Source organism: Anser brachyrhynchus, assembly GCF_964034855.1.
Source record: "Anser brachyrhynchus genome assembly, chromosome: 13".
Taxonomy (NCBI): Eukaryota; Metazoa; Chordata; class Aves; order Anseriformes; family Anatidae; genus Anser; species Anser brachyrhynchus.
Window position 1 is genome coordinate 6,817,979 of NC_137708.1, and position 23,695 is coordinate 6,841,673.

At 60.2% G+C, this 23,695-nt stretch overlaps 3 protein-coding genes across 3 annotated transcripts; 2 read left to right on the forward strand and 1 right to left on the reverse strand.

Moving 5' to 3' along the window:
• Positions 1-240: 240 nt before the first annotated feature.
• Positions 241-8,251, forward strand: TNMD (tenomodulin; the record flags this gene model as incomplete). Its single annotated transcript, XM_080553479.1, is given in 8 exon segments — positions 241-258; positions 261-368; positions 508-642; positions 3,529-3,669; positions 4,593-4,694; positions 6,624-6,777; positions 7,525-7,697; positions 7,793-8,251. Coding segments are annotated over 8 exon segments (1,041 nt in total). The 3' UTR covers positions 8,003-8,251.
• A 2,422-nt stretch (positions 8,252-10,673) lies between these two features.
• Positions 10,674-16,835, reverse strand: TSPAN6 (tetraspanin 6). Its single transcript, XM_080553482.1, has 8 exons — positions 16,674-16,835; positions 16,343-16,531; positions 16,188-16,262; positions 15,380-15,478; positions 14,694-14,849; positions 13,901-13,984; positions 11,928-12,028; positions 10,674-11,479 (listed from the first exon to the last, which is right to left on the reverse strand). Exons 1-7 carry the CDS (start codon positions 16,758-16,760, stop codon positions 11,960-11,962), a joined length of 759 nt encoding a protein of 252 aa, XP_080409608.1. The 5' UTR covers positions 16,761-16,835; the 3' UTR covers positions 10,674-11,479; positions 11,928-11,959.
• Positions 16,836-17,177: 342 nt separating this feature from the next.
• SRPX2 (sushi repeat containing protein X-linked 2) lies at positions 17,178-23,568 on the forward strand. Its single transcript, XM_080553475.1, has 12 exons — positions 17,178-17,312; positions 17,436-17,580; positions 17,802-17,911; positions 19,812-19,898; positions 19,996-20,187; positions 20,326-20,502; positions 20,855-20,981; positions 21,094-21,215; positions 21,333-21,512; positions 21,658-21,791; positions 21,863-21,984; positions 22,267-23,568. Exons 3-12 carry the CDS (start codon positions 17,842-17,844, stop codon positions 22,445-22,447), a joined length of 1,392 nt encoding a protein of 463 aa, XP_080409601.1. The 5' UTR covers positions 17,178-17,312; positions 17,436-17,580; positions 17,802-17,841; the 3' UTR covers positions 22,448-23,568.
• The last annotated feature ends 127 nt before the right edge of the window (positions 23,569-23,695 follow it).

Below are 23,695 nucleotides of genomic sequence, written 5' to 3' on the forward strand. Positions count from 1 at the left end.
CCCCGACGGGGCTGATGGACACCACGCAGTGGAGGTGAGCGCGGGTGCGCCTCCAAAACGGTGCAAATCGCTTGCACCCTGCGAGCCGCAGCTGCCCCCTCTCGCCCACCCGTGCGCCCAGCCGCAGCCCCGGGAGCCAGGAGGGCCTCCAGCGGGGTGCAGGGGCTGGGGCAGGCAGCCTGCGGGGGAAAGCTGGCTGCAGCCGTCATCGGAGCCGCAGAAACCCAGCCTTCCCCCTGCATGTGCAGCCCAGAGCCTCTGTAACTCCACCTCGGAGCCGGCTCGTCCTCGCGCGCAGGGAGCAGCCAGCCGCGGAGATCATGGGAGGGACGTCGCGGCTCGGCCCCGAGGAGTGCCGCTTTCTGGACGTAAGTTCACGGCGTGCTTCGCCGCGGGGCAGCTTGCGAGCCGGTGTTGGTGAGGGCGACAAGTGTCTGATGTGCGTGTGCTCGCCCCTCCGTGAATGGTTAGCAGACCTCTGGAGATGGCTCTTTTGTAATTGATTAGGCAGAAGCATCCAAGACCCGAAAGAAGACCTGCACCAGGTACAAGATCTGCGGACTGCTCTTCAGCGTGCTGGTCATTTCTCTGATTCTCATATTTTTCGGTGTCAAATACCTCTGGAACCCAACACCCAGAAAAGTAAGTACGACCTCTCGGGTCCAGCGTCTCAGAGCTCCGCTTCCCCCAGCTGGGGCTCTTCCCCTTCTCGCTTCACTTTTAACTACACCCTGAAATCCAGGCAAGTTTGCAGAATGGCTTTGCTTACACCGTAAGTATTTGTGGGAACTTTTTAAAATCCTTGTATTATTCATAACTAGCTTTTACTTTCTATGGGCTGGCTTTTTTCTCTGTCCCCGCATTCCTTCCCTAGCTGACAATTAAAGGGTACGGGAGCTGCGCCGTGAAGAGTTAAAGTTACTCTGTTTCACCGGCAGCAAATTTTATGACAAGTAAGAAAATATTTTCCATTTCATTTCAATTATCTTGCCAGAAACCGGTGGAAAAGTCATTATGCCACCGCATAAAGAGGAGAGAAAGCCAGGACGCAGTGGTGATTGATTGTCACGGATTATATTTCTTACTTTAATGTGTCTGCAATGCGAGGGGATGGTGAGACGGATTAGCTTTTGGAGAGGGAGCTCCTGCTAACTGGCTTGTGCTCCTTTATTCCCCGCTGCCTACACGCACGCTGCTAGTTGTGCTCTGCGTGCCCAGGGTCGGTCAGGAGGCCCTGGGCTGCACCCCGCATTGGTTTTTTGCTGACTCCCGAGAGCGGCGACATCCCCCAAGCCCCCATGCGCATCCCCTTCCCCACAGTGGCGTCCCCTCCCTCCTTGCTGCCCCGTGGGCCCTCAGGCGCCAGAGGCTTTGTCTTTTTATCAGCAAGAAGAACGAAATACCGAAATTCAAAGCAATAAAAGCCATATGTGCGGCCAGGCTCCTGCCAAGACGTTTATAAAGTCTCTACTGTTCCTCGAAAAGCACGGTGCGTGCCAGCCGGGGGGGAGGCTGCTCACCCCAGGCTCTCGCCCAGCCCCGGGCGGCAGCGGTGCGGGGGCGCTGGCCGGACATCAAGGGAACGGCGGGGGTCAGGGCCGAGGGGTGAGGCACAAGGGAACCCCAGCGCTGGCCAAACGCAGCGTGGTTGAAGCCGGCGGGGACGGGGATGTTGTTAGCAAGCGGCGGAGGGGAGGGACCACCCAGGGCTCAGGAACGGTCATTTACCCTTTCGAAACGAAGCCGTGTAAGGAAAACGTTCCTGGCAGCAAGGAGAGAATGCTCGTGCATCGACATGGCCATGGAGGGTAAGAAAAGTTACAGTCAGGCTTTGCCTGTGCTGGCTTGGCAAGGGAAGAGGCACTGGGGGGAGTCCTGCTCCCGGCAGCCGAAATGCCAGCCCTGGGCTCCCACGACCTCGCCAGTGACTCTGGAGAAGGACGGAGGGTTTTCGTTGTTTCTGAAAGCTTTTCTGCGCCAGCCCTGATGGGAGAGCAAGGGCAGGGGCGGGCAGGGCAGCGGTTCCACCAGCCGGCCCTTATCCTGCCAGGAAACCAGGACGGGGAGGCTCAAAATCACAAACCGAAGGGAATTGAGCTCTTTAAAGAACAAAAAGCCCCTTTGAGCTCCCTTCAAACATCCAAAGAAAGGAAAAAGAAATCTTAAAGAATATTTCCTCCGCTATTTCCTTGGCCTGGTGCTGCCCTCTGCACGGCAGCACCCCCTTGGCAGCGCTGCCGCGCGCGGAGGCGGCAAGCCTGCTAGCAAGGGGCTCGTCGTGTCCTCGCAGGGGGACGTATTTCAAGGACTGGCAAGCAAGAGTAATTTTTAGGCCTATAAACCATCCCTCCAAGCAGCAGGGAGCTAGCCAAGCCCAAATGGGTTAGCTGGCCACAGTGCTGGCACGAATAATTCTTTGTAAATGGAGAGGAACTTGAGAGTAAGGTGCCACCCGGGATCGTACCCTCCCATAACTGATTTATGGCACTGTGCGCATTTTGTCAGTCAAAATGGGCAGCCTTCCAGCCATTTTAGGCTTTGCACTACTTCTTCCATACCATAAAATCGATTGACATATATATATCTTTATAAAAGCCTCCTGCTGACTAACAGGAGATGCTCACGACTGCCGAGAAACATATCATTCTTCAAATTTTTACCAGGGGCAAAGGTACCCCGGTAGTTACTGCACTGCACAGCTGGGTCCTGCACCGAGGCTTCTTCCAGCAGTTGCAAAATGGGGGATGCTGACCCCGAAAAGGGTTTTGCACAAGCCCTTTGCTTCCGCATGCCACTATTTGATTCAGGAAAGGAGACCCCTCTAAGCGCGCCAGCTCTCGCTGTGCCAGCAGGATCATTTCTGTGCTTCAGACAGCATCTGCCACTACTCATCCTTTAAGGGTCGGGCATCCGCAGGGGCTGCCGGGCTTGCTGAGCGCGGTGAGCACCTGCGAGGAGGAGAGGGCTGCTCCCCGCAGCTCCCGGTGGGGACGAGCACGCCGGGAAGCAGGTTGGTACGCCCTGCAGCTCTTCAGCAGCCCTCGAGGAGGGCTTTGATCCGCAGGCGATCCCCAGCCTCCTTGAGGCGGAGGGAAGCGCTTCCCAGGGAAAGCAGAGGGCGCAGAGCAAGAGCTATGAGACGGGGGTGCGGCGATGGAGCACGCAAGCCAGGGGTACAATGACGAAGTAAGTGAGCAGGGGACAGGGGAGGGCAAAGTGCCTTGGTCAGGGCTTCAGTCCAGCCTGGGTTGTAAACGGGTGTGGGATGAGCACCTCCTTCCAGCCTCATGTCTGCCCGCTCCTATTCAGGTGCCCCGTTACCCCACGGCCAAGCGTAGGTCTGGGTGTTCAAGCTGCAGCCACGCACGCCTGGCCCCATCCTGCCCTTCTTCCCCGGGAGCTGCCTCCCCTTGCAATATCCAGAAAATTGTCCTGGGTCCCTGCACGTGCCACGGCGGGGGAGCCAGGGCACGGGGAAGGCTGTGAAAGCTAGTGGGGGCTCAGCCGGCGCGTTTTTGCCCCTCACAGGTCTACGACGTGGAGCACACCTTCTTCAGCCATGGCGAGAAGAAGAAGATTGTGATGGAGATTGACCCGCTGGCCAGGACGGAGACCTTCAGGAGTGGGAATGGCAGTGAGGAAATCCTGGAGATTCACGACTTCAAGAACGTGAGTGCAGCAGCATCTGTGGTGGGAGCCCTGCCAAGACCCCGTCCCCTTGCTAGAGAGCCCTTGGCGATGCTCAGTGGGACTGGCCCTGGCACCCCACTGGGAGGGCAGCCAGCTGGGGCCACATCGGTGTTTAAAACACAACATGCTTAACAGCCCAGCTGCAAGAGGGGTGACGGGATCCCTTAGGATGCTGTGGTGTCACTGGAGCAAGCCCCAGGATGGTTTTGTTCTGCATCAGGGAGAGCAATTCCTATCTGCAGGCTGTCTGGGCACCCTCTCAAAGGAAAGGAGATGTGTGCCTACGTAAGCTTTCACCAGTATTTAAGAGCAGCGTGGTTCAGTTCCAATGAAATACATTTTAAAAGCAAGACCTAGTTATTGGATTTACCCTTGCAAAGGAATGCAATCATCATAAATCTATCCAAATCCAGTACATTTGTCTGTCTGGAGAGCATTAAAACATTGTGACAATGTTGTAGGCTCTCTCTGAAACCTAATTAAAATTTGTAGGAAAATACCCTGTGCAGTGACATATGGCAAAATTTTCATCTAATAGCCTAGCAGGAACTGAGGGCTGAATGTTCATATAACCATAATGGTCAAACACTATTCTGCATATTTTTATTTATGTAACTAGAGCTCATGATAGTAATAAGGAGAAGGGGAGCAAAGTAGAATTTTATGACTATCCGGCTGAAAATATTTGTAAAAAGCCCAATTCTCCCAAACCATAAAATGCAATATCCCTTAGGAGAACCTGTTAGTACATCTTAGCTCTGCTGCTGAACAGAGTTTGCACAAAAACATCAACAGGAAAAATATGACTAAACTCTGATCCAGCTGCACTCCCTGTAGGATCCTGTTATTTATCCTCCTGCTTTGCCGTGACTGCTTGCCTGCTCTTTGTTTTGATGCTGCAGGGAATAACTGGCATCTTCTTTGTGGGGCTTCAAAAATGCTTCATCAAAACTCAGACAAAAGTCATACCTGAGACTACAGAGGCCAAGATCCCTGAACTCGAGGTACGTGAACAGAACAGCACGCGGCTCCGCGAGGCACCCCGGCAAGGCCAGCGCTCCCCCTGCAGCCCCATCCGCGCCAGCCTGCCCGGAGAATCCGCAATAAAGAAATAACGAGCTGTGATCGCTTCATAAAATTATCTTATTTCAGAGGATTGCTTCTGAAAACAACAAGTCGAAAGAAACGGGATTAGGCAGCCAACAGACAAAAACCTCTCAGCACAATACCGAAGATCAAGAACAATAATCCTGTTGTAGTCAAAAGGTCGCAAGGCAGCTCAGGATTAGCAGACACCAAAAAGTCAATCAAATTGTTTTCTCCGAGAGCTGAGCCTCCTGTTCTCGAGCAGAATGAGGCAGAAGTAATGAATTTAAAAGAGCAGCCGCATTGAAGAAATGCGATCTGGGAGAGCGCTTCGCCACTTGCATACAGCCCGGCCGAGCGCTGCCACCGCGGCGCGTGCAAAAAGCCCTTCTGCGCCAGGGTGAGCCCCAGCCCTGCTGCAGCAAGGTGCACGCTTTGTGCGTGGCACGGAAAAAGTGTTAAACTCCGCATTTCAGCCCCATTCTGCCAGTGCAGGCTGACGTGCCGGCTCGCTCCCCGGTGCGCGGGGCAGGACCTGTGCGTGCCCCCTCACCGAGGCCGTGGTGCTGGCACAGCCCCGGCTGCCTGCTCCCAGGACGAAGGCCGGTGCCGTTCCCCCTCCCCAGGAAGCCGCTGCCCACGAAATGCCGGCAGAACGTGTGTTCAAAATAAAGCGCGTGCAGAAACGTTTCCCTGAATCGTGACCCAAATTCCGAGACGCGGGTTCTTTGATTATGCCATAAGAAGCTAATAGATCTTTTCTGCTACCATCGTAAAACGGATATGACTTTTCAATCTTCAGCAGAGCATTGCCCCAGGTGGAGAGCTGAAATGTAAAACCCAGTGAGATAAATGTAGATTTAGGAAGTTCCATTTCTTCCGGGGAGCCTGGCTGCCTTGGAGAAATTGGGAAGCACGTGCCCGGTATCTTCAGCAGCGATCTCTGCTCTCTCCCCTCCCCCGGCTCTCTGCAGTGCTGGGGGGGAAGCAGGAAAGGAGGCAAACCCCTCCCCATGCACTGGGGAAACACAACAGTGCTGGAGCCCCAGCGCCACCAGCTCCTTCAGGCCGCCTTGCCGACGGGACGGCTTTCAGCAAAAATGCTGAAAACGACCCAGAATCGGTCAGGTGTCGCTGGCTCTTGACTTAAGACTTCCCAAAGCCATAAGGAAAAATTCTATAAAAGAGAAATGCAGCTCCAGACACCTTCTGGAGAGAAAATGCCATTTGCCAGCTTGCTCTATGGGCTACCGCCACCAACATCCACCGCGTTGCCTTGGCAGACAGCTCAGCGCAGACCCATCCAATAATCTTTATATATCTCCCTCCCTAAGTGCCTGCCAAAGCACACCATGGGATAACGCACTGGCAGAGACATGTGGTATAAATTACAGGATATGGCCGTGCGAAGAATTTTTGTGAGGAATAAATTAAAGTGTTCGATCACAAAATCAGTAGCAGAAGGAGAGACAAATTAAGTAGTAAGAGCAAAGCAGAGAGATGTTTTAATCTGTGGTTTTAAATGAGCTGGGGAGCTACAGAAGGCTGTTCCAGATGGTGGGGACTGCAAAGGAGAAGGCTTCTGCAGCACAGTGAACGGAGCGAGGGGAGAGCAGGGCGCTGCTGGCCAAGTGTGGGCAGCAGGACGAGGCCCACGGCGGGGTCGCTCCGCGGGGACCAGCAGGGTATTGCACACCCACCCGGTGAGCACCCCGACCTAGGGGCTGAGCAGAGAAATCCAGCTCCTTGGAGGGGAGGGCTGCACTGGGGAACGGCGGAGAAGAGGGGCACAGCGGTGCAGAGGGGGTGTCTCACCACGCCGGGGTGAAATCTCGCTCTTCTTCCAGGGAGAAGAAATCACCACCACCTACTTTGAACAGTCCATGGTCTGGGTGCCTGGCGAAAAGCCCATTCAGAACAAGGAATTCCTGAAGAGCTCCAAGATTTTTGACATCTGCAGAAATGTGACCATCTACTGGATCCACCCAGCGCCGATAGCAGGTACCAGGAGCCGTCTCCTCCCTGAAGTGCCACACAGGTGCCTCAGGACCCCCCCGTGTCCCCTCTGTCCCTCTCCCTGCTGCCACATGGTGGGAACCCCTCCGCTGTAAATCTCAGACATGAGCTCAGTGCTTGCCGCGACCATGAGAGAACACGTCCAATGTAAGAACAGCGTGGGCTGACGTTTCTCTCTGAAAAGAGTTTGTCTCTGTCGGCTCCCCACCGCCCTGCGCTTTGCAGAGTGGCCACCCTCCTCGTAACGAGGCAGAAAACCCCTTTGTACCTGCAAGGAAGGCAGCGCTGCTGGAAACCGGGACGCCTAAATTCTTGTCACCGCATGAACATCAGAGCAGGAGCAGACACCCGCATCTCAGTCGCACAACGGGGTTGCCACCTCCAGCGGCTCACCGCACATCCCTCGCAGAGGTTGTGCCCTCTGAGATCCACCGCTGCAATTACCCGCTCTCTCTAACCCGCTTCTGTCAGAACGAGCTAGTTTAAAACCCCTACCAGGAAACCTCTGCTCAGCAGCTGCAGAGGCACAGCGCCCTGCCCTGTGCGGGTACCAGCCAGCTCGTAAGAGCAGGAGGCAACGGAGTTAGATGCGGTTTGCTGGTGGAGCCCTTCAGGTCAGGGTACTTTCTTCCTCTTCTTGTGGTACCAGGTTTTGGCGGAGATGTTAAAGCCTGCTGTCTCTGTCCCCCTGCTCCCTGACTATTGACAACAGTACTTGAGCTCTTCCCATAGCTCCTGAGCTGGCCGACCTTGAAGGGGCCGAAGAAGAAGACCCTGAGCTGCTCGCGGACAACCAGAGCTGGCTGGACGGCGGGAGCGAACAGGAGGCGGAGAAGGGCGCACAGCCCGGCCCCAAGCGCCGGGCACGGCAGCTCACCGAGGAGGACCTGCCCGTCAACGACTACGTGAGTGTGGGGAAATGCGTGTCGGGGTGCCCTGCCCGTACTCCTGGGGTGCCCGCGGGCACCCCGGCCACGCTGATGCTGGCTCATCCCGGCAGACGGAGAACGGGCTGGAGTTCCACCCGCTGTGGGACGAGCGAGGCTACTGCTGCGCCCAGTGCCGCCGCGCCAACCGCTACTGCCGGCGGGTGTGCGAGCCCCTGCTGGGCTACTACCCCTACCCCTACTGCTACCAGGGCGGGAGGGTGATCTGCCGGATCATCATGCCCTGCAACTGGTGGATCGCGCGCATGCTGGGCAGGGTGTAGCACCCAGCGCCCGCCCGCCTCCCCCGCGAGCCACCCCGCCGTGCCTTGATGTAGTTGGCATGCCGGCGGGCACCTGCTCGAGCACCGCAAGCCCGTGAGCCACCGGCCACTGGCCACGGCACCCTCCCCGAGCAGCCAGCCCGTCCCCCCGCGTCCTGCGCGGTTCCCGAGGGGCGGGGAAGGCTGCGCTCGAGCGCGTCGTCGCCACGCCGAGCGGCAAGAGGCAAACAATAAACGTCTTGTATGAGCGATTGCAGAGAAAATGGAAAGTCGTTTAGTCTCAGTCTGTGATGCTTAATGGGTCTGAGAAACGATCTAATTGCTCGGCTGCCTCGTCACGAGCGTCTGTAACTCAGGTACCGGGGCTGCCGGTGCTTGCCTGGCTGGGAACGTGCTGAGGGCCCCGACGTGCTCCCGGCAGCTGTTGGGCACACACTGACCCTCACTGGTACACTGGGCTGTCTGGCAGTCACTGGTGACAGCTCCCAGGTGCCACCAGCCCTCGGGGAGCACCGGGCAGTGCAGCAGGGCGGGCAGACCCCCCCCTGCACACAGCGCCGAAAACAGAGCCAGCAAGGAAATGGGTGGCCAAAGCTGGAGGAAGCCGCGTGCCATCAGCTGTCCCCCCAGCCCCGCAACCAACAAACAGGCGAAACCCGAGCTGCGGGAGGCAAAAAATAGTCCTTGAAACTGCTGCTGCACCCACCAGGACACTCACGGCCGAAATCTCTTAACTTTGTTCCAATTTAAGCCACCCAAACGCTTGCTCCAGCAAAGGAGGACGTGCACCAGCGAGCAGGAGGTGCCCGGCGCTCAGCCCCGGTGCTGCTACAGGCTGCTGCAGCCCCCCGGGGCCCTTCGTCCCTGCCCGGCCCCAGTCCTGTGCTCTGCTCCCCGGCACGGGGCTGGCCAGGAGCCTGCCACTTATCCAGCCCCGGGCAAACGCGCAGCTCAGGAGTGAATTTATTTCCTTCCCTCTGCGTATCAGCGAGGCCGTTAATAGGCTTAGACAAATAACAAGAAAACATCCTCGGGTCCTTTGGCAGCTTGGCTCAGCTCCCCAGAGCCCTTTGCCTTTTTAGCCAAAACGTGTCCAAGGACCTAGGTCGCCCTCCAAACGCGGGCCTGATGCACAGGCCAGCTCCACACATCCCCCCAAAGCCCTCCTGCGGCTCACGGCCCCCGTGCTTGAGCCACATCCTGAGTTTTCTCTCCTCCCTGGGAGCTGACTGCTGCCAAGCGACTCTGACGTCCCGTGGTCGTCACCGGCCAAAACCCTCCCTGTGTCACCGAGGGAACACGCGCTGCATCCGCCCTGCTCTTCGGGAGCGTGTGTCCTCCGCGTGGGGCAGGGCACGGAGCTCCCTGCGGGACTGCTGATCGTAAGAGGAGTGCGGGTCACAGAAACGCCCGGGCGGGCAGGAACGAGCTGAGCTGCCTGCTCAGCCGTGCGTGCAGGAGGTGCAGCAGGGCTCCCTGCACAGCCATCCCCGGGGACACCAGCCAGCCTCGGGGAGAGCCAGGCATTTGTGACAAGTCCCCCTGAGCGGAGATGTCTCTATTAAAGGCGTTTCTACAGCCCAGCAGCACGAGCGGAGCAGTATTTCACATGCACGTCCATGCTTACATGCATGCCCAGGCAGGTAAAGCTCCAGCAGGGTAAAGGCAGCTCTGCCGAGCCTGGCACCACAGCCAGCTAGAAAGGGTTCACTCCGGGTTTGCTTGCCTCTGCACAGGCTTTACTGAGGAGACGGGTGTATCACAGCACAGCCCTGCATCTCACGTGTCCCTGCCCGGTCTCCATCCAGCCATTAATTGCATTCGGCCAGTCTCTCCACCGCTGTTCCCATGCTCTGACGCACTCTGCCTCGCCTTCCAAATCAGCGAGGCTCTCAGCGGTCAGCCAGGCGCTGGCACCAGCTCGATTTATTTAGCGAGGTTAAATGAGACGCAAGCATTCCAGGGTGTTCCCCTTCGGCTTGCTCCGTCAGCAGAGAAGCTGCCCCATGCCTGCTCTGCTGCTGCTCCACAGGGCGCTGGGGCACCTCACCCAGCTCAGGAGCAGCTCTTGCCTGTGGGCTGGCGATGACAAAGCGCTGCCACTCATACCCACGGCTTCGTCCCACAGCCCTTGCAGGTTTGGTGCTTAAGAATCGAAAACACCCCTAATTCCGTGAAAGGGGAGCTTTCCCGTACCGCCTCGAAGCCTCGTGCTCGGGGCAGCGGTGCCTAGCTCAGCAAGGCAGACACTCACTGCGCAGGGCACAGCGGTACCAAGCGAACACAAAGCCTCCGTCCGTGCTTCTCCTGGCTCGGTGGTGCTGCAGCACACTTTGCTCCGAGCACAGGACAGCGGAGGACGGACACGCTCGCACCAGGGCTGAACTCCGGCCTCTGCATTCCTCCACCCGGCTCCTGGGCTGGGATGCTTAAGGCCTTTTGCTTCGGCAGAGTTGCGCAACAGTTTTTATGAGGAAAATTCAATTACAAAAGTTATTTGTAAGCCCAAGTGCGCCAGTGAGCATTTGAGAAACATGAGCTGCAATGGCCCAGAGCTTACCGTCTGGCCTGGGGTCAGCAGATTACCTTGCAGCTGGGTTTTTGCTGCTGCTTGCAGGGACTTGAGCAGAAGAATTTCCAGGAGATTAAAAGAAAAGGCAGGACAGTTTCATAGAGTAAAATATCTTAATATTTATTGTGTCTCAGGACAAAAGAGTTCTACTCAATACACAAAATGAGTTAAAGCAGCATATAATACTGACAATCAAGTCACAGCTGACTCGGTGCAAGGACACCTACCAAGGTAAAGGCACCAGGAGCTACATCACCAAACCTCGCTACAGCTTACAAAGAATCACTACGGCCCGTACTTAAAAAAGTACAACTCTAAAAAAGTATATAAAACCCAGCATGGGGACGAGAGAGAGCTTGGCAATAAGCCGAGACCTTGCTGAGCCAAGAGCTGCAGCAGGCAGGGCAGTGCTGAAATGGGGCCACAGCCCCATCTGAAGAGGAAACGCATCCAGTGAGTGCGGCTGAACGGTGAGGGGATGCCGAGGGCTGAGAACAGAGGTCAGAGATGAGAGAAAGCGCTGCTTGCCCGAGGGAGGCACTGGGTGAGAGCAGCTCCTGCCCAGCAGCATCCCGTCCCACGCGGCCGCCTCGCACGGCAGCCAGCGAGGGCTGCGGATGAACGACGGCAGCAGCTGCTCCAGCTTGCGGCTGAGGGAAGAGCCCGGCGCCCGGAGGAACGCAGCTACTACAACCACCTCGGCTACGCTAATTATCCCACTCAGTGGTACAGCAGAGTAGTGTCAGGACAAGTCCCCGAGCGCAGCAGAACAGCTGTTGCACTCGTTTCTATGAGCTAGTGGAGAAGAGGATCAGTCAATTCAAAGCAAGACTTCACGAAGCAGCGTCCAGAGGAAAACTGGAGGTGGCGCGGTCTTCCCCGACACAGAGAGCACGAGGAATACCCTGCCGTTCAGAGGACAGCGTTAACAAACACGGCATCTGGAGGCCCGGATTCATACACAGCACAGGATGACGCAGCAGACAGGGCTTAGCAGGTGCCCTCTCGCACAGCTCGGCAGGCAGCGACACGCTGCAGGCGACAGTGGCAGTAGCCAAGGACAGCCTGCTCCACGGCTCAGGGGGGAGGCCCGGGGTTAATGGGACAAGAGTAGATAAATCAAGCGTCAGGCAGCATTAGCAGGGCCGTGAGAGACCTGCCTCCGCTGCCCTTGATCTTGAAGCGGTCGCTTCCCCCTCGCTTCCACCCCATCCATCGCCACAGGGGCGCCCACGCTGCCCGCCTGCTGTTACAGGAGCGGCACACGCAGCCAGGAGAGGCTCGCAGCGGAGCAGCGCCCGACCTAGCGCAGACACGGGCACACCCACGGCTCATGTCACGGGACAGCCGTACCTTGGTCACAGCCACAGCACGCTGGGGGCCAGCTACACCATCTCATACTGGTTGTTTGTGATGTACTGGGACAGGCAGCAGGCGAGAATGATGCCAACCAACTGGAAAAAGAGAAAAGACGTGCTAGAGGTGGCCCAAAACAGGATGTGATTTTTTTATTTTTTTTTAAGGGGGAAAACCTGACAAATTGCTCCGGAACATCAGGCACTTTCATCTCAGTTTTATAACAGGCTAAGATAGACAGTGGGGATTTACAAACCACAACATGGGCTGCTACGCCCCGCTGCAGAGAAAGAGAGAGAGACTGAAGCAGAGGATCCTGGCAGGCATATGCCAAGCAAGCTCCTTGCAAGCAACGCTCCATATCCCATCCTGTTACATTTTGCTTTACGAAGCATCTACTGTTATACAGTAATTTCAGAGATTACACAGATATCAGGAGCGTCACAGCCAATTACACAACCACCAGAACAGCAGCCACCTCTTCCCGTTGCAAGGGCAGCGGGGAAGCAAGGTTGCTGTTTCCCATCAACACCACACGGAGGACACGCTGCTGTTATCGCAACGTGGCCTCCCAGCCCCGGCACAGACATTCGGGGCTGGATCCTGCAGGAGTTTGACCTGCGCAAGCCAAGTTAGAGGCACATTTACATGATTGGCCCCTGCTGGCTGCACGACAGCAAACACTTGCTGAACGAGTGATAAAAACCAGGAAATGGCTACAATTCCCCAGCCCAGCATTAGCTGAGATAATTGCGCGGCCAGAGCCGGGGGAAGCAGGCAGCTCACCATTTGCGTGTCAGTCACGTCTCAGCCACCCCATGCGGAGCGTGGTGAGCAAAGCACGGCTCGCATCACTGCGGGAGGAGCACAGAGACCGGTCCCAGCTCCCAGCCACAGCTGAAAGCATTTGCTAGCACAGACTGCAGCCAGAGCCCCGCTGTCTGCAGCCTCTCCCACGTTTTACTGTTTCTGTTACAGGAAAGGCAGGGTAGCATGCTTGTTATGCCAGCAGTATCTTGGCAAGGCTCCTCACCCTCCTCTGGTGCTGTTACCTGTTGGTCCTGTGCCTCAGAGGTCACACCACGGCTTCTGGGTGCTGGACCAAGTAAAGAGCGAATTCACTTCCCTCCAAAGTGAGGGCCTGCACGCTTGCTCAGCAAGTGCCTAGCACCTAGAGCCGAGCAAGTTTCCAGAAGCCAGCTAAATAAGGGCCAGTTGTACATCCTGCAGCTCCTGCTGCGACACATCGGATCTGGATTTCCCAAGCGCTCAGCCCTATTGTGCACGGCTCCTTGGGAAACCCAGACTATAGCATTCACCGTGCACAAAGCCCAATTTAGGCAGGAACTCAGGGGCAGAGGCCTCTCGTTTCCTGCTGGGATAAGGCCTGTCAGATTACAGGACACTAAGCACATTGTCGCCCGAAGCCCGTGCAGGAAGTGTCCTACAGCACAAAGTAAACTGGAGGTTGAGGAGCCAGAGGGGGAGGAAGCAGTTGCAGGTTGAGGTGGTGCGTGGAGTGTGAGGTCCTCCTCGTCAGGGCCAGCAGCACAAGGGATACCACGTGCGTGCTCTGAGGGACACAGCTGCACAGAATTGAGCCCACAATGATTCCCTGATAAAAGGAGGGGCACTACGTAGCTCCCTCCCAACAGCAAATGCAGGGACTTTATCCAGGGCAGCACAGGCTTCGGTTTTTCTTAAAGTCAGCTGTTGCAGAAAGGAGCTCTTCCCAAATAACCTGGGATCAGGGAAACAGAGCTGGTGCTTCAGCCTTGGGTTTAAGAAGCTGGAGATTGCACAGGGGGTGAGGTTAAACACTGAATAGCTGCAGAAGAGCTGTTCCTCTCTGGCTGAGACAGGCTGTGCCTTTTGTACACATACATATCCTGCACAGAAATTGAATGCCTCTGGAGACATGCTAGCCTCACTCTGCACTGCTCCCGTGCCAGGCAGCGGGGGGGATTTACCTGGAAGCACGCGATGCCAAAGGAGATTCCAGCCACAACGCTCATTTTTGACTCCATCGTTGATGTTACCAGGTAAAAACAACCCTGCAGGGGAGGGAGAGCAAGCACGTGGGTCCACTGCTCTCATTCCCCCGAGCACCAACCCGCCTCTCCGCAGAGCAGGCGCAGCTCCCGGGGAAGACGCTCCGGTGCAGGAGGCTGAGCTCCCAGGCTCCCCGCTGGCCCGCCGCCCTCCTGCCTCGCTGGAGCAAAACCGCCCAGACCCACGCGGCGCGATCGGCATCCAGCCCAGCGCTACCAAAGGCACCACCGCCCTTGGTTTTTCTCAAGGTGAGCACTGGGTTAAACAAAGTGACTCGTCAGAGGAACGTCCTCCGCATAACCCCCTCGCGCACGTCACCAGTGATCCCCGCGGGATGAAGTCACCCGTGCTCACCGCAGAGCAGGACTTTGCACAGCAGCTGAGAGACGTCAGCGCCCCGGAACAAACTTGACCAGGAAGTTACCTCCTAATTCACCCGTTCTCCAAAACGCACAGCCCCAAGTGCAAATACTGGGGGCAGGCTGGTCCCTGACCTTCAGGGAAGGAGCAGGGGGGGCTTCAGACGGGAGTAGAGGCTCGTTCTCACATATTTTGCCCCTACGCCCATCCCAGAGGAATCCCTGAGCCACAGGGTGCCTGCATCTAGAAAGCAGTTCTCCCTTCAAGTGAAGGCCAAACCCTTCCCTGTTTAACTAGCTCTCCCTTCCCCACCTCCAGGACTTGCAGGGGATTTTTATGAACTTAACTTACATTCACAAACACTTTCACCTTGGCTTTACTTGGGTCTCTCAGATCCTCCACTGAGCAGTCGTCCTGGCTCTTGCAGCAGCTCTGCGGGATTCCCCTCTGGGCGAAGTAATCGGTCTTCTCCCAGTCTGAGTAGTTCTGCACCCCACAGCAGTGCAGCTGGAGGGGGAAGCAAGTTTGGGGAGTATGGTCATGCCAGCGTACCGATCCCCTGGCCCTACAGGGGCTCTTGCAGCTCCTGTGCCTTTACCACTCTATATCCCAGGTCCCATCTAGGAACTGCCCGTGACCTCATGCTCATCTCTTCCCTAAAATGGCTTTCCTCCCAAACTCAGCAGCCCTGTGACCCTCACCAGGATGCCCTAACCTTACAGACAGGGGCTGCCCGTGCTCTGCATGTGGCCAGCACTCAGTACGCCCTCCAGAGACCCTCCCGGCAGCACTCGCCAGCCCTAACTCAGAACAGATGCTTTCCACGGGCACCCACTTATCCCCCCTGCAGGCAGCCCTGCTGTGCAAGGAAACAGCAAGAGGGCCCCAAACGCTCCCCCTAACGTCCCGTGGTGCAAAACTAGCACTGCGATGGAGGGGAACACCCAGCTGGTAACACCCAGGGTCTCGGAGGATGCAGGTGGGTGACACGTGCACACCTACCCACCAGGAACCAGAAGGCAGACAGGGGCACTCACGGTTCTCTGGATGGTGTCGACCGCCTCACTGTGCTGATCCGCTGTCACGTTGTAGTTCTTCAAGGCCAGGTTGAGGTTGCTCTCAAAGTTTGTCTTGATCTGCAAGAGAGGGGTCTCGGCAGCCGCAGGAGGAAGGCGGTGCCGCGGCGCTGTCCCCCTCCTGCGCACTCGCGTGCTTCGGGAACTGCAGCTTCCAGAGCCACGGCCCCACAACGCCACGGCCCCACGTTAGTCACCTCTCGGCGACGGCAGGAATGACTCTGGCCACGGCCTGTGGACATTCCCCAGGAACCCAGGCAATTAAACGCTCTAATAAAAGGCAGGCTTGTATCCCTGCGGTGGCGGGGATGCTGCGTGTAATAACAAGGACCTACACGGTGCCAGCTCCCCCTACTAGCAGGTTGCTCCACAGCGTGAAAGCGCTCGCAGGAGCTTTACTTACAGAAAGCAAGCAAAATGGCATTTTCGGTCGTACTTCAGAAGGCAGACCGAAGGCAGAAGTTAAAAGTCCAGGGTCACGCCGCCCGTGCTGCCAGAGAGGCAGCGTGCCGTGCCAGGCGGAGGGAGGAAGGCCGCCTCCAGCAGATGCAGCCCCTGCCCTCGGGGAGCCGGACGCTCGGCCTGGGCCTCACGGGGCCCTGATGGGGGCCAGGCTGCTCATCCAGGCACCCCGACCCCGGCTGTAACTAGGCCGTGCCTCCGTCCCTGCCTCCGTCCCCAGCCCGAGGCGCCCCGGGGACCTGACCCGTTGGCAGCGGCCGCCCCATAGGGGCACACGGCGGGGAGGGAGAGGCCGCCCCCGACTCACCTCGTGCCTGAAGACGAAGCCAACGACGGCGGCCACCAGGACGATGAGGAAGATGAGGGACAGGAGCATGGCGTACTGCGGGCGGGAGGAGCGGGCTGGGACGGGCGCCCCGGCGGGACGCGGTGCCCCCCCCTCCGCCCCCGTCGGGCACCTACCAGCTTGAGCATCCAGGTGCTGCCGCGGCAGGTGGCGAAGCAGCCGAAGGTGCCCAGCAGGACCACGACGACGCCGGCGCCCACCAGGACGAAGGGCACGTTGGTGGCCTTCTCGTCCAGCAGGGAGAAGTAGACGGCCAGGCTCACCCTGCCCCAGACGCCCACGGCCAGCAGCACGATGCCCGACACCTAGGGAAGGGAGAGTGGGGGGGGGGAAGCCGCCGCGGTCGGCGCCTGTCGCGACAGGGCAGCGCGGCAGCACCGTGCCCGCGGGCTCGGGCGGGGCGGGACGGGACGGGACGGGGCGGGGCGGTCCCGGCCCGCAGCTCACCCAGAAGACGAAGGTGTAGGTGAGCAGCACGCTCTTCAGGCAGGTGATCACCGGCTTCGTCTGCAGCCGCCGCGACGGAGACGCCATGGCCGGGCCGGGCCGAGCCGCGTCCTGCCGCGCCGAGCCCCGCCGAGCCCGGCCCCGCCCCGTCGGGGAGGCCGCGGCCCGCCCCGAGCCGCCGGCCGCTGCCGAAGACGCTCGGGCGGGGCCGAAGGTTGCCGAGGGCTCACGGAAACGGCCGGACGAGCCCGAAGGCGGCCGCCTCCCCCTGCCCCGCCCCACGCGGGGGGGCCCCGCCGGAGGGGCCCCGGGGCGAGGGCAGCGCTCGCAGCGCCCCCCCCCCCCCCGTGGGGCCGCCCCCGGCCCCGCTCCCCGCACGCTGCCCGCGGAGCCCTGGCGGCAGGCGGAGCAGCGGCAATGGCAGCTCGGCACGGCCGTGTTATTAATTAGCGCGCTGGCCGGCCTGGCCGCGTAATTAGCGGCTACCTGCCTCCCCCCCCGCCCCGTGCCCGCTGTCCCCGCACGTCGGGGCGCGGGTGCCCGGGGGCCGCAGCCCCCCGCCCGCCGGGCTGGAAGCCAGAGCCCAGCTGGAACCGCTCGCCCGCGGGACTCGCTTCAAAGGCCGGGCTTCGCGGCGAGGTTTCCTCCTCTCTGGTTGCAGCCTCGGCTCGGCCCCGCACGAGCCAGCCCTTCCCCGGTGGAAAAAATTAAAAAAAAAAAAAAAAAAAAAAAGGGTCCTGATTCCTGTGGTTTTGTCCTCAGCCTCCCGTCGCCGCAGCTCCCGTTGCAGGAGTCTGGCCAGGCTGGTGGAAGCTCCTCCGCTCGCTCTCGCTCGGAAAGCGGCTCCTGGCTCTGCCGCTCGCGGAGAGGCGCCTGAAAAGCTTTGGAAGCCTTGGAGAAGCAGAAGGTGCAGCGAAAAATAGGCAGTCCCGGGATCTGTTCTTTTTGACGGTCTCCTCGTCTTGGGCCTGACTCATGCCTTTTGAATGTCTGGGATAGGCAGCGGAGGGGAAAAGTGGGTTTACGCAGCAGAGGCAGCGCGGCCAAGCGGGAGTGTGAGACGGCGGTGTAGTGACAGGGCGACGGAGGGAGCCGCGTGCCGCTTCGAGCCCGTTTCCGTCTTTGCAGGGTGCCGGCAGGAGGGCTGGCCTGTCCCCCGGCCCGCTGCATGGCGCAGGAGGCGGCCCCCGTCCTGCTGGTGTTCCTCACCAGGCTGGTGTCATCCACGTGGCACGAAGGTGGGTGCCGCGGGGATCGCGGGGTGGCACCTGCACGGGTCCCCTTGCGGGGGCTTGCGGGGGGACAGCGGGCGCCGGGGGGGGGGAGAGGGTGGAGGTGAGGGGCCGGTGGGTGGAAGGAGAGCTGTCCTGGTACCGCGCTGCCGGGGAGAGCATCAGGGCCTGCGCCGCTGGGCCCGGGCAGGAGAGGAGAGCAGACACCGCCACGGGGCTGGGAAGCATCCAGAGATGAGCAAATAACCAGCCATCACAACCCTGCTTGTCAGAGCTAAACTTTTCCGTTGACTCCCCGCTCCCGCCGGAGCCATCGGCGAGCAGATGTCCGCCTGGATGGAGCGCTCAGCCCCAAGCCCACCCGCGGCTGGGCAGCCGGGCCAGGGCTCTCATCCTCCCTTCCCCTTCCCCTTCCCCTCGTGGTGCTGCCAGGGGATGCCCCTGCCAGGCTGAGACCGTCCCAGGTGAGAATGAAGATGCAGCGCCTGCCCCACGAAGGGAGCATCTGCAACGCAACAGCACGTCTGCAAGGAGGGGGCAGCCCCCCACGGCAGCGGGCAGCCCCCGGGGCGGTGGGGCAGAGCCTGCGGGCCGCGCAGGAGCCCCGCTGCACATCCCCGCTGCGGGCCCCGCCGGTGCCAGCCCTGGTGCTGGGCTCCCCGGAGGCCGCCGTATTTCTTTGGCGCCAGACGGCGTGGGAAGGGCAGCAGGATAAAAGGCTTTGTGGCAAGGAGTGGGTGACTTCACAAGTCTGTGGGAAGCCGGGGGGGGAGCCGCTCTGTAGTAAGGTTCTCGTAGGAGAGGTTTGCAATAAAAGTTTCCTCCACGTGACGGAGGGGCTGCTGCTGGCCTCAGCTTTCACACCCCACACCCTTGCCAAGAGCGGGCGCGGGGGGAAGGGGAGATGGGTGCTGCCGGGGCTGGGTAAGCGCACACAGCGCAGCGCAGCAAGGGGACAGTCCCTGCCAGCCCCAGGAGCGGGACCGAAGCGGGGGGTGCGGTGGGAAGGGCTCCCCGCAGCGATGGGGGGGCAAGGAGGGGGCAGCGCTGGCGGGGGCCAGCGGAAAAGCGGCGGAAACGTGAGCTCAGTGCTGGGGAATGCCGTGGCGGCCGACGTGCCGAGGGGCCGCAGGGAAGGGCGCCAGCTCTCTCTACGTGCAGGGCTTCCTCCCCAGCCCCCCGCGCCTCCCTGCCTGCCCCCCACCGGTCGCTTCGCCGTGGGGACGTCGGGGTTGTGCAGGCCAGGGGGTCCCCGCTGGTGCGAGGCCCTCACCGGGCCGTCCTCCCCCTGCCCCTGGGGGCCAGGGGCCAGTCTCTGCAGGGGTGGCACGGGTCCAGCAGCTCCGGCCAAGCTCCTCCAGCACCGTCCCTCCAGCAGCTTCGTCCTGCCCTGGAACGCAAGCGAGGGCTGCATCTCTGCCCGGCCCTCTGCAGCGAGGTGGTGTGCTTCTCCTCCCCTGCTCTGCTGGGACAGGCAGGAGAGAGGTTTTATTCCTTCCCCCTGGGCCAGAGCCGGTTGTACCCACGGCACAGCGGCAGGGAGAGTTCGGTAGGATCGGCTGGAGGATGGCTTCCCGGCAGGGAAAGGCCAGGGGTTTCTGCCAGCCCGTTTTAGGCCAGCACCCATTTCCTGCAGTAACCACGTCTGCCCTTGTGGCTGTTTAGTCTGCGGGCTGGTGCCAGCGTGCACCACGTCCCTGGGGACGGGGCTCATTGTCTGCCCTGCTTAACCCTTCCTAGCGTTGCCAGACCCAGCAGGGCACTGGGACAACAGGGCAAAGTCTCACTGGAGGTGAGATTTCCCTCTGGGGACTCGAGGGACAGTTTGGGACTGGATTGTGCTGCTGCACAGGGAGGCAGCATCACCTGGGTCGCACGGCCCCCTCATCTCTCTCCTCCTCGCCAGGGTCCGGCTACTACACCGCTGAGAGCCACACCAATGAAGTGTACGTGGAAGAAGCCCCCCCTGAGCCTGCCCTGGACTACCGCCGAGGTAACGGCACCCCAAGCCTGTTCCTCAGTTCCCCGTGGGGAAACCGAGGCACAGCGCAGCCGAGTGCCTCCCTTACCTCCCTTTACCCCCCCCCCAGTGCCCCAGTGGTGCGCCACGCTGAACATCCACCGCGGAGAGGCGACCTGCTACTCGCCCCAGGGGGGCTCCTACCGCAGCAGCCTGGGGACGCGCTGCGAGCTGAGCTGCGCCCGCGGCTACCGGCTGGTGGGGCGCAGCGCCGTGCAGTGCCTGCCCAGCCGCCGCTGGTCCGGGATGGCGTACTGCCGACGTGAGTACGCCCCGCTGATCCGGCTCGCCGGCCTCCCCGTGGGCATCGCCAGCCCTGGGGCAGCCAGCCCCGGGCGCTCTGCCCGCTGGCACGGCCAGCCCAGCCGCTTCCCTCCCCTCTTTGTTCTGTCTGGCCCAGAGATCCGATGCCACGTGCTGCCGGCGGTGCTGCGAGGCTCGTACGTGTGCTCGGCTGGAGTGCAGATGGATTCCCGCTGCGACTACACCTGCCTGCCCGGCTACCAGCTGGAGGGCGACCGGAGCCGCACGTGCATGGAGGACGGGCGCTGGAGCGGGAGCGAGCCGATCTGTGTAGGTAAATTCTCACCCTGCCGTCCTCCCAGCCCATCGGCCAGCCCGATGCTGCTGGGGCACGCACCCCCATGGGCAGGGCTGCCCGCCGTCCCCTCTGTGCCTGCAGGCGTCACCCCCAGTGCCTGACCCAGGTGCTGTTAGCCTCAGAGCTCAGGCTGGTGCAGGGCGCATCGCTCCAGGACTGCGGCCAAGCCCGGGCACTCAGTGCTGGCGTTACACCAGGCTTTGCTTGCTCCAGGTGCCCAGGCTGTGCTCAGCAGCTGTGGGGTTGCTGGGCGCCCAGTGCCCTGCTCTTGTAGCACAGCCCTGACACCCACAGGTTCCCCAAGCTTATTCCTCCTTCCTGTGGGCAGATGTCGAACCTCCCAAGATCCGCTGCCCGGACTCCCGTGAACGGATAGCAGAGCCAGGCAAGCTGACTGCCACGGTGTACTGGGACCCACCGCGCGTGAAGGACTCCGCCGACGGTGTCATCAAGAGGTGAGCACGGAGGCGCTGCTGGCATCTCCAGCCAAGGCTGGGGGCTGCACTGGGTGACATCTGAACGTCCCTCCTGGGGCCCTGACCGAGAAACCCATCCTGCTGGCTGCAGGGTGATGCTGCGGGGCCCAGAACCTGGCTCAGAGTTCCCTGAAGGAGAGCACGTGATCCGCTACACCACCTACGACCAGGCGTACAACCGAGCCAGCTGCAAGTTCAGGATCCGTGTCCAAGGTGAAGAGGGCTCCCTTGGGCTGCAGGCTCTCTCCTCCTGGCCCTGCACCCCGAGGCTGTGTCCTACACCCCTAGCCTGCTCGGCCGCCTGATCTCACCTGGCCTCCTCCTTCGCAGTGAGACGCTGCCCTGTGCTGAAGCCTCCGCAGCACGGCTACCTGTCCTGCACGTCTGACGGCAACAACTACGGCGCCACGTGCGAGTACCTGTGCGACGGGGGCTACGAGCGCCAGGGCACCTCCCTGCGGGTCTGCCAGTCCACCCAGCAATGGACAGGCTCCCAGCCCCTTTGTGCACGTAAGTGGCGAGGGGCAGGCGAGGACCCGCTTGCAGAGATGCCCAGCGCTCAGGGGCAACGCTGCCCAGCAGAGAGAAGGTGTGGGGAAGAGAGGGTGCAGAATGGCATTTCTCCTTGTGCTCATGCGCTCGCTTCGTGCCCCAGCCATGCAGATCAACACAGCTGTGAACTCGGCAGCCAGCCTGCTGGATCAGTTCTACGAGAAACGCCGGCTCCTTGTCATCTCAGCCCCCGACTCCGCTAACCGCTACTACAAGATGCAGATCTCCATGCTGCAGGTGAGGCCTCGCGCCGCCCCCTTCTCGTGCCCCACCAGCACCCTCTCACCACCTCCCCTTCTGCTCTGCAGCAAGCCACGTGTGGGCTGGACCTGCGGCACGTCACCATCATTGAGCTGGTGGGGCAGCCCCCGCACGAAGTGGGGCGCATCCGGGAGCACCAGCTGTCCGTTGGCATCATGGAGGAGCTCAGGTACCACGGGACGGGGCAGGCTGGCTGCAGGGTACGTGGCCCTTCTGGCAGGAGCAGCTGGAGGGGTTTGTCCTGGACAGCCGGGGCAGGTGCCTCCAGGAGAACAGGGGGATAAGGGGAGCCCGACCACCAAGCTGCCAGGAGGGACTGGTACCTCTCAGCCCTCAGGAGGTAGAAGCCACCACCCTCAGGAGGGCCTGACCATGGCTGGGTGGGGTAGGAAGGCTCAGCCCCAAAGCAGGGGCCCCAGTCCTAACCACCAGCTCCCCTCTGCACCCCCAGGCAGTTCCTGCACCTCACCCGCTCCCACTTCAACATGGTGCTGCTGGACAAAGCGGGCACCGATCGTGAGCGCTACATCTTGCCCGTCAGCCCAGACGAGATCTTCGACTTCATCGACACCTACCTGCTGAGCGAGCAGGAGGCAGCCCAGCGGGCACAGGGCGGGGACCCCTGCGATTGAGGCAGCGCCGGGGAGACCCCTGCCACCCCCCTCAGAGGACGGACACCTTCCTTTCTGCTTTTCTAGTCGCCCACTGTAGAGGAGGACCGGGATGCCAAGGACTTTCAGGGGGAAGGGAGCCACTCTCAGGCTGCTCTGGCACTGAGAGGTGAGCAGGGACAAAATGGGACAGGGGCCACGTGCTAGCAGTGTGCCCACTGCGCAGCAGCCAGGAGCCCCGTCTGGCTGCAGGGCAGGGTGGCTCAGCCCCAGGCAGGACCACACCGGGAGAGGCTGGAGTACCTCTGTTCAAACTCCAGGGCAGGAGGGGAAAGGGAACCCAGCGGGAGGACAGACTGCAGACAAGTGAGTGCCCCAAATCCTAGGAAGGCTGCCAGAGCAGAGGAGGGAGGGGAGGGAAGAACGTGCAGGGCGACGTTACAAATGCCTCTATTGCAGCAGCTTCACCCTCATCGTGGCCGTCCTCACCTCATACCCAACTTGAACTTGCTCCCTCCCTGCCTGGGCTCAGTCCTGCTGGCCAGGCACTGGTGCCAGGCTCCTGCCAGAACCATCAGAAAGCCTTTATTAGAAGCAAATGGCCCCATGCTCAGCAGACGGTAACAGACATCCAGTGCGCAGAGTACCCCAGAGGCTCGCGATCTGCACCCTACCACTTGCTTCCCCTTCCACCCAGCACTGTGGCACCCTTCCTGGGAACTGTTTTGGCAGTAGGATATTAACTTGAAATTAATAAATTTGTATAAAAAAATATCAGTTTTGGTAGAAAGAGTATTACAGAGAGGCACGGGGAAACTTATCCTTCATACTGGTGGCAGCTGCCCCGTCCCTGCAAGCTAAGCTGTGCTGTGCTGCCCCACATCCCCACGACCCTTCCCCATGCACAGCCCCACGCTGCAGCCCCCAGCTCAGCCCCACGCACACCAGCTCGCCCTGCACGTCTTGTCCAGCATGGCCCCACAGCTAGGGCTTGAGCTGGGCTGTTCGCTACACCCTAGTGCCAGCACCTTCCTTGGGGAGGAGGGTGGAGGAGACAAAGAGGGAGCAGATTGTGAAACAGAGAGGGTGGGAGGAGGAAAAGAAGAAAAAGAAAAAAGAAACCCAACCGCTCAAAGTGGTTTCAAAGCACTGTGCCTGGGGGGAAAGAAGGGAGGGCCCACAAGGACTCCAGTTCAGCCTTAAATGTGGTCCAAAGCTTACGACAAATGCAAAAACCCTTTAAGAGAAGCTAGGCCAAGAAGATTTTCT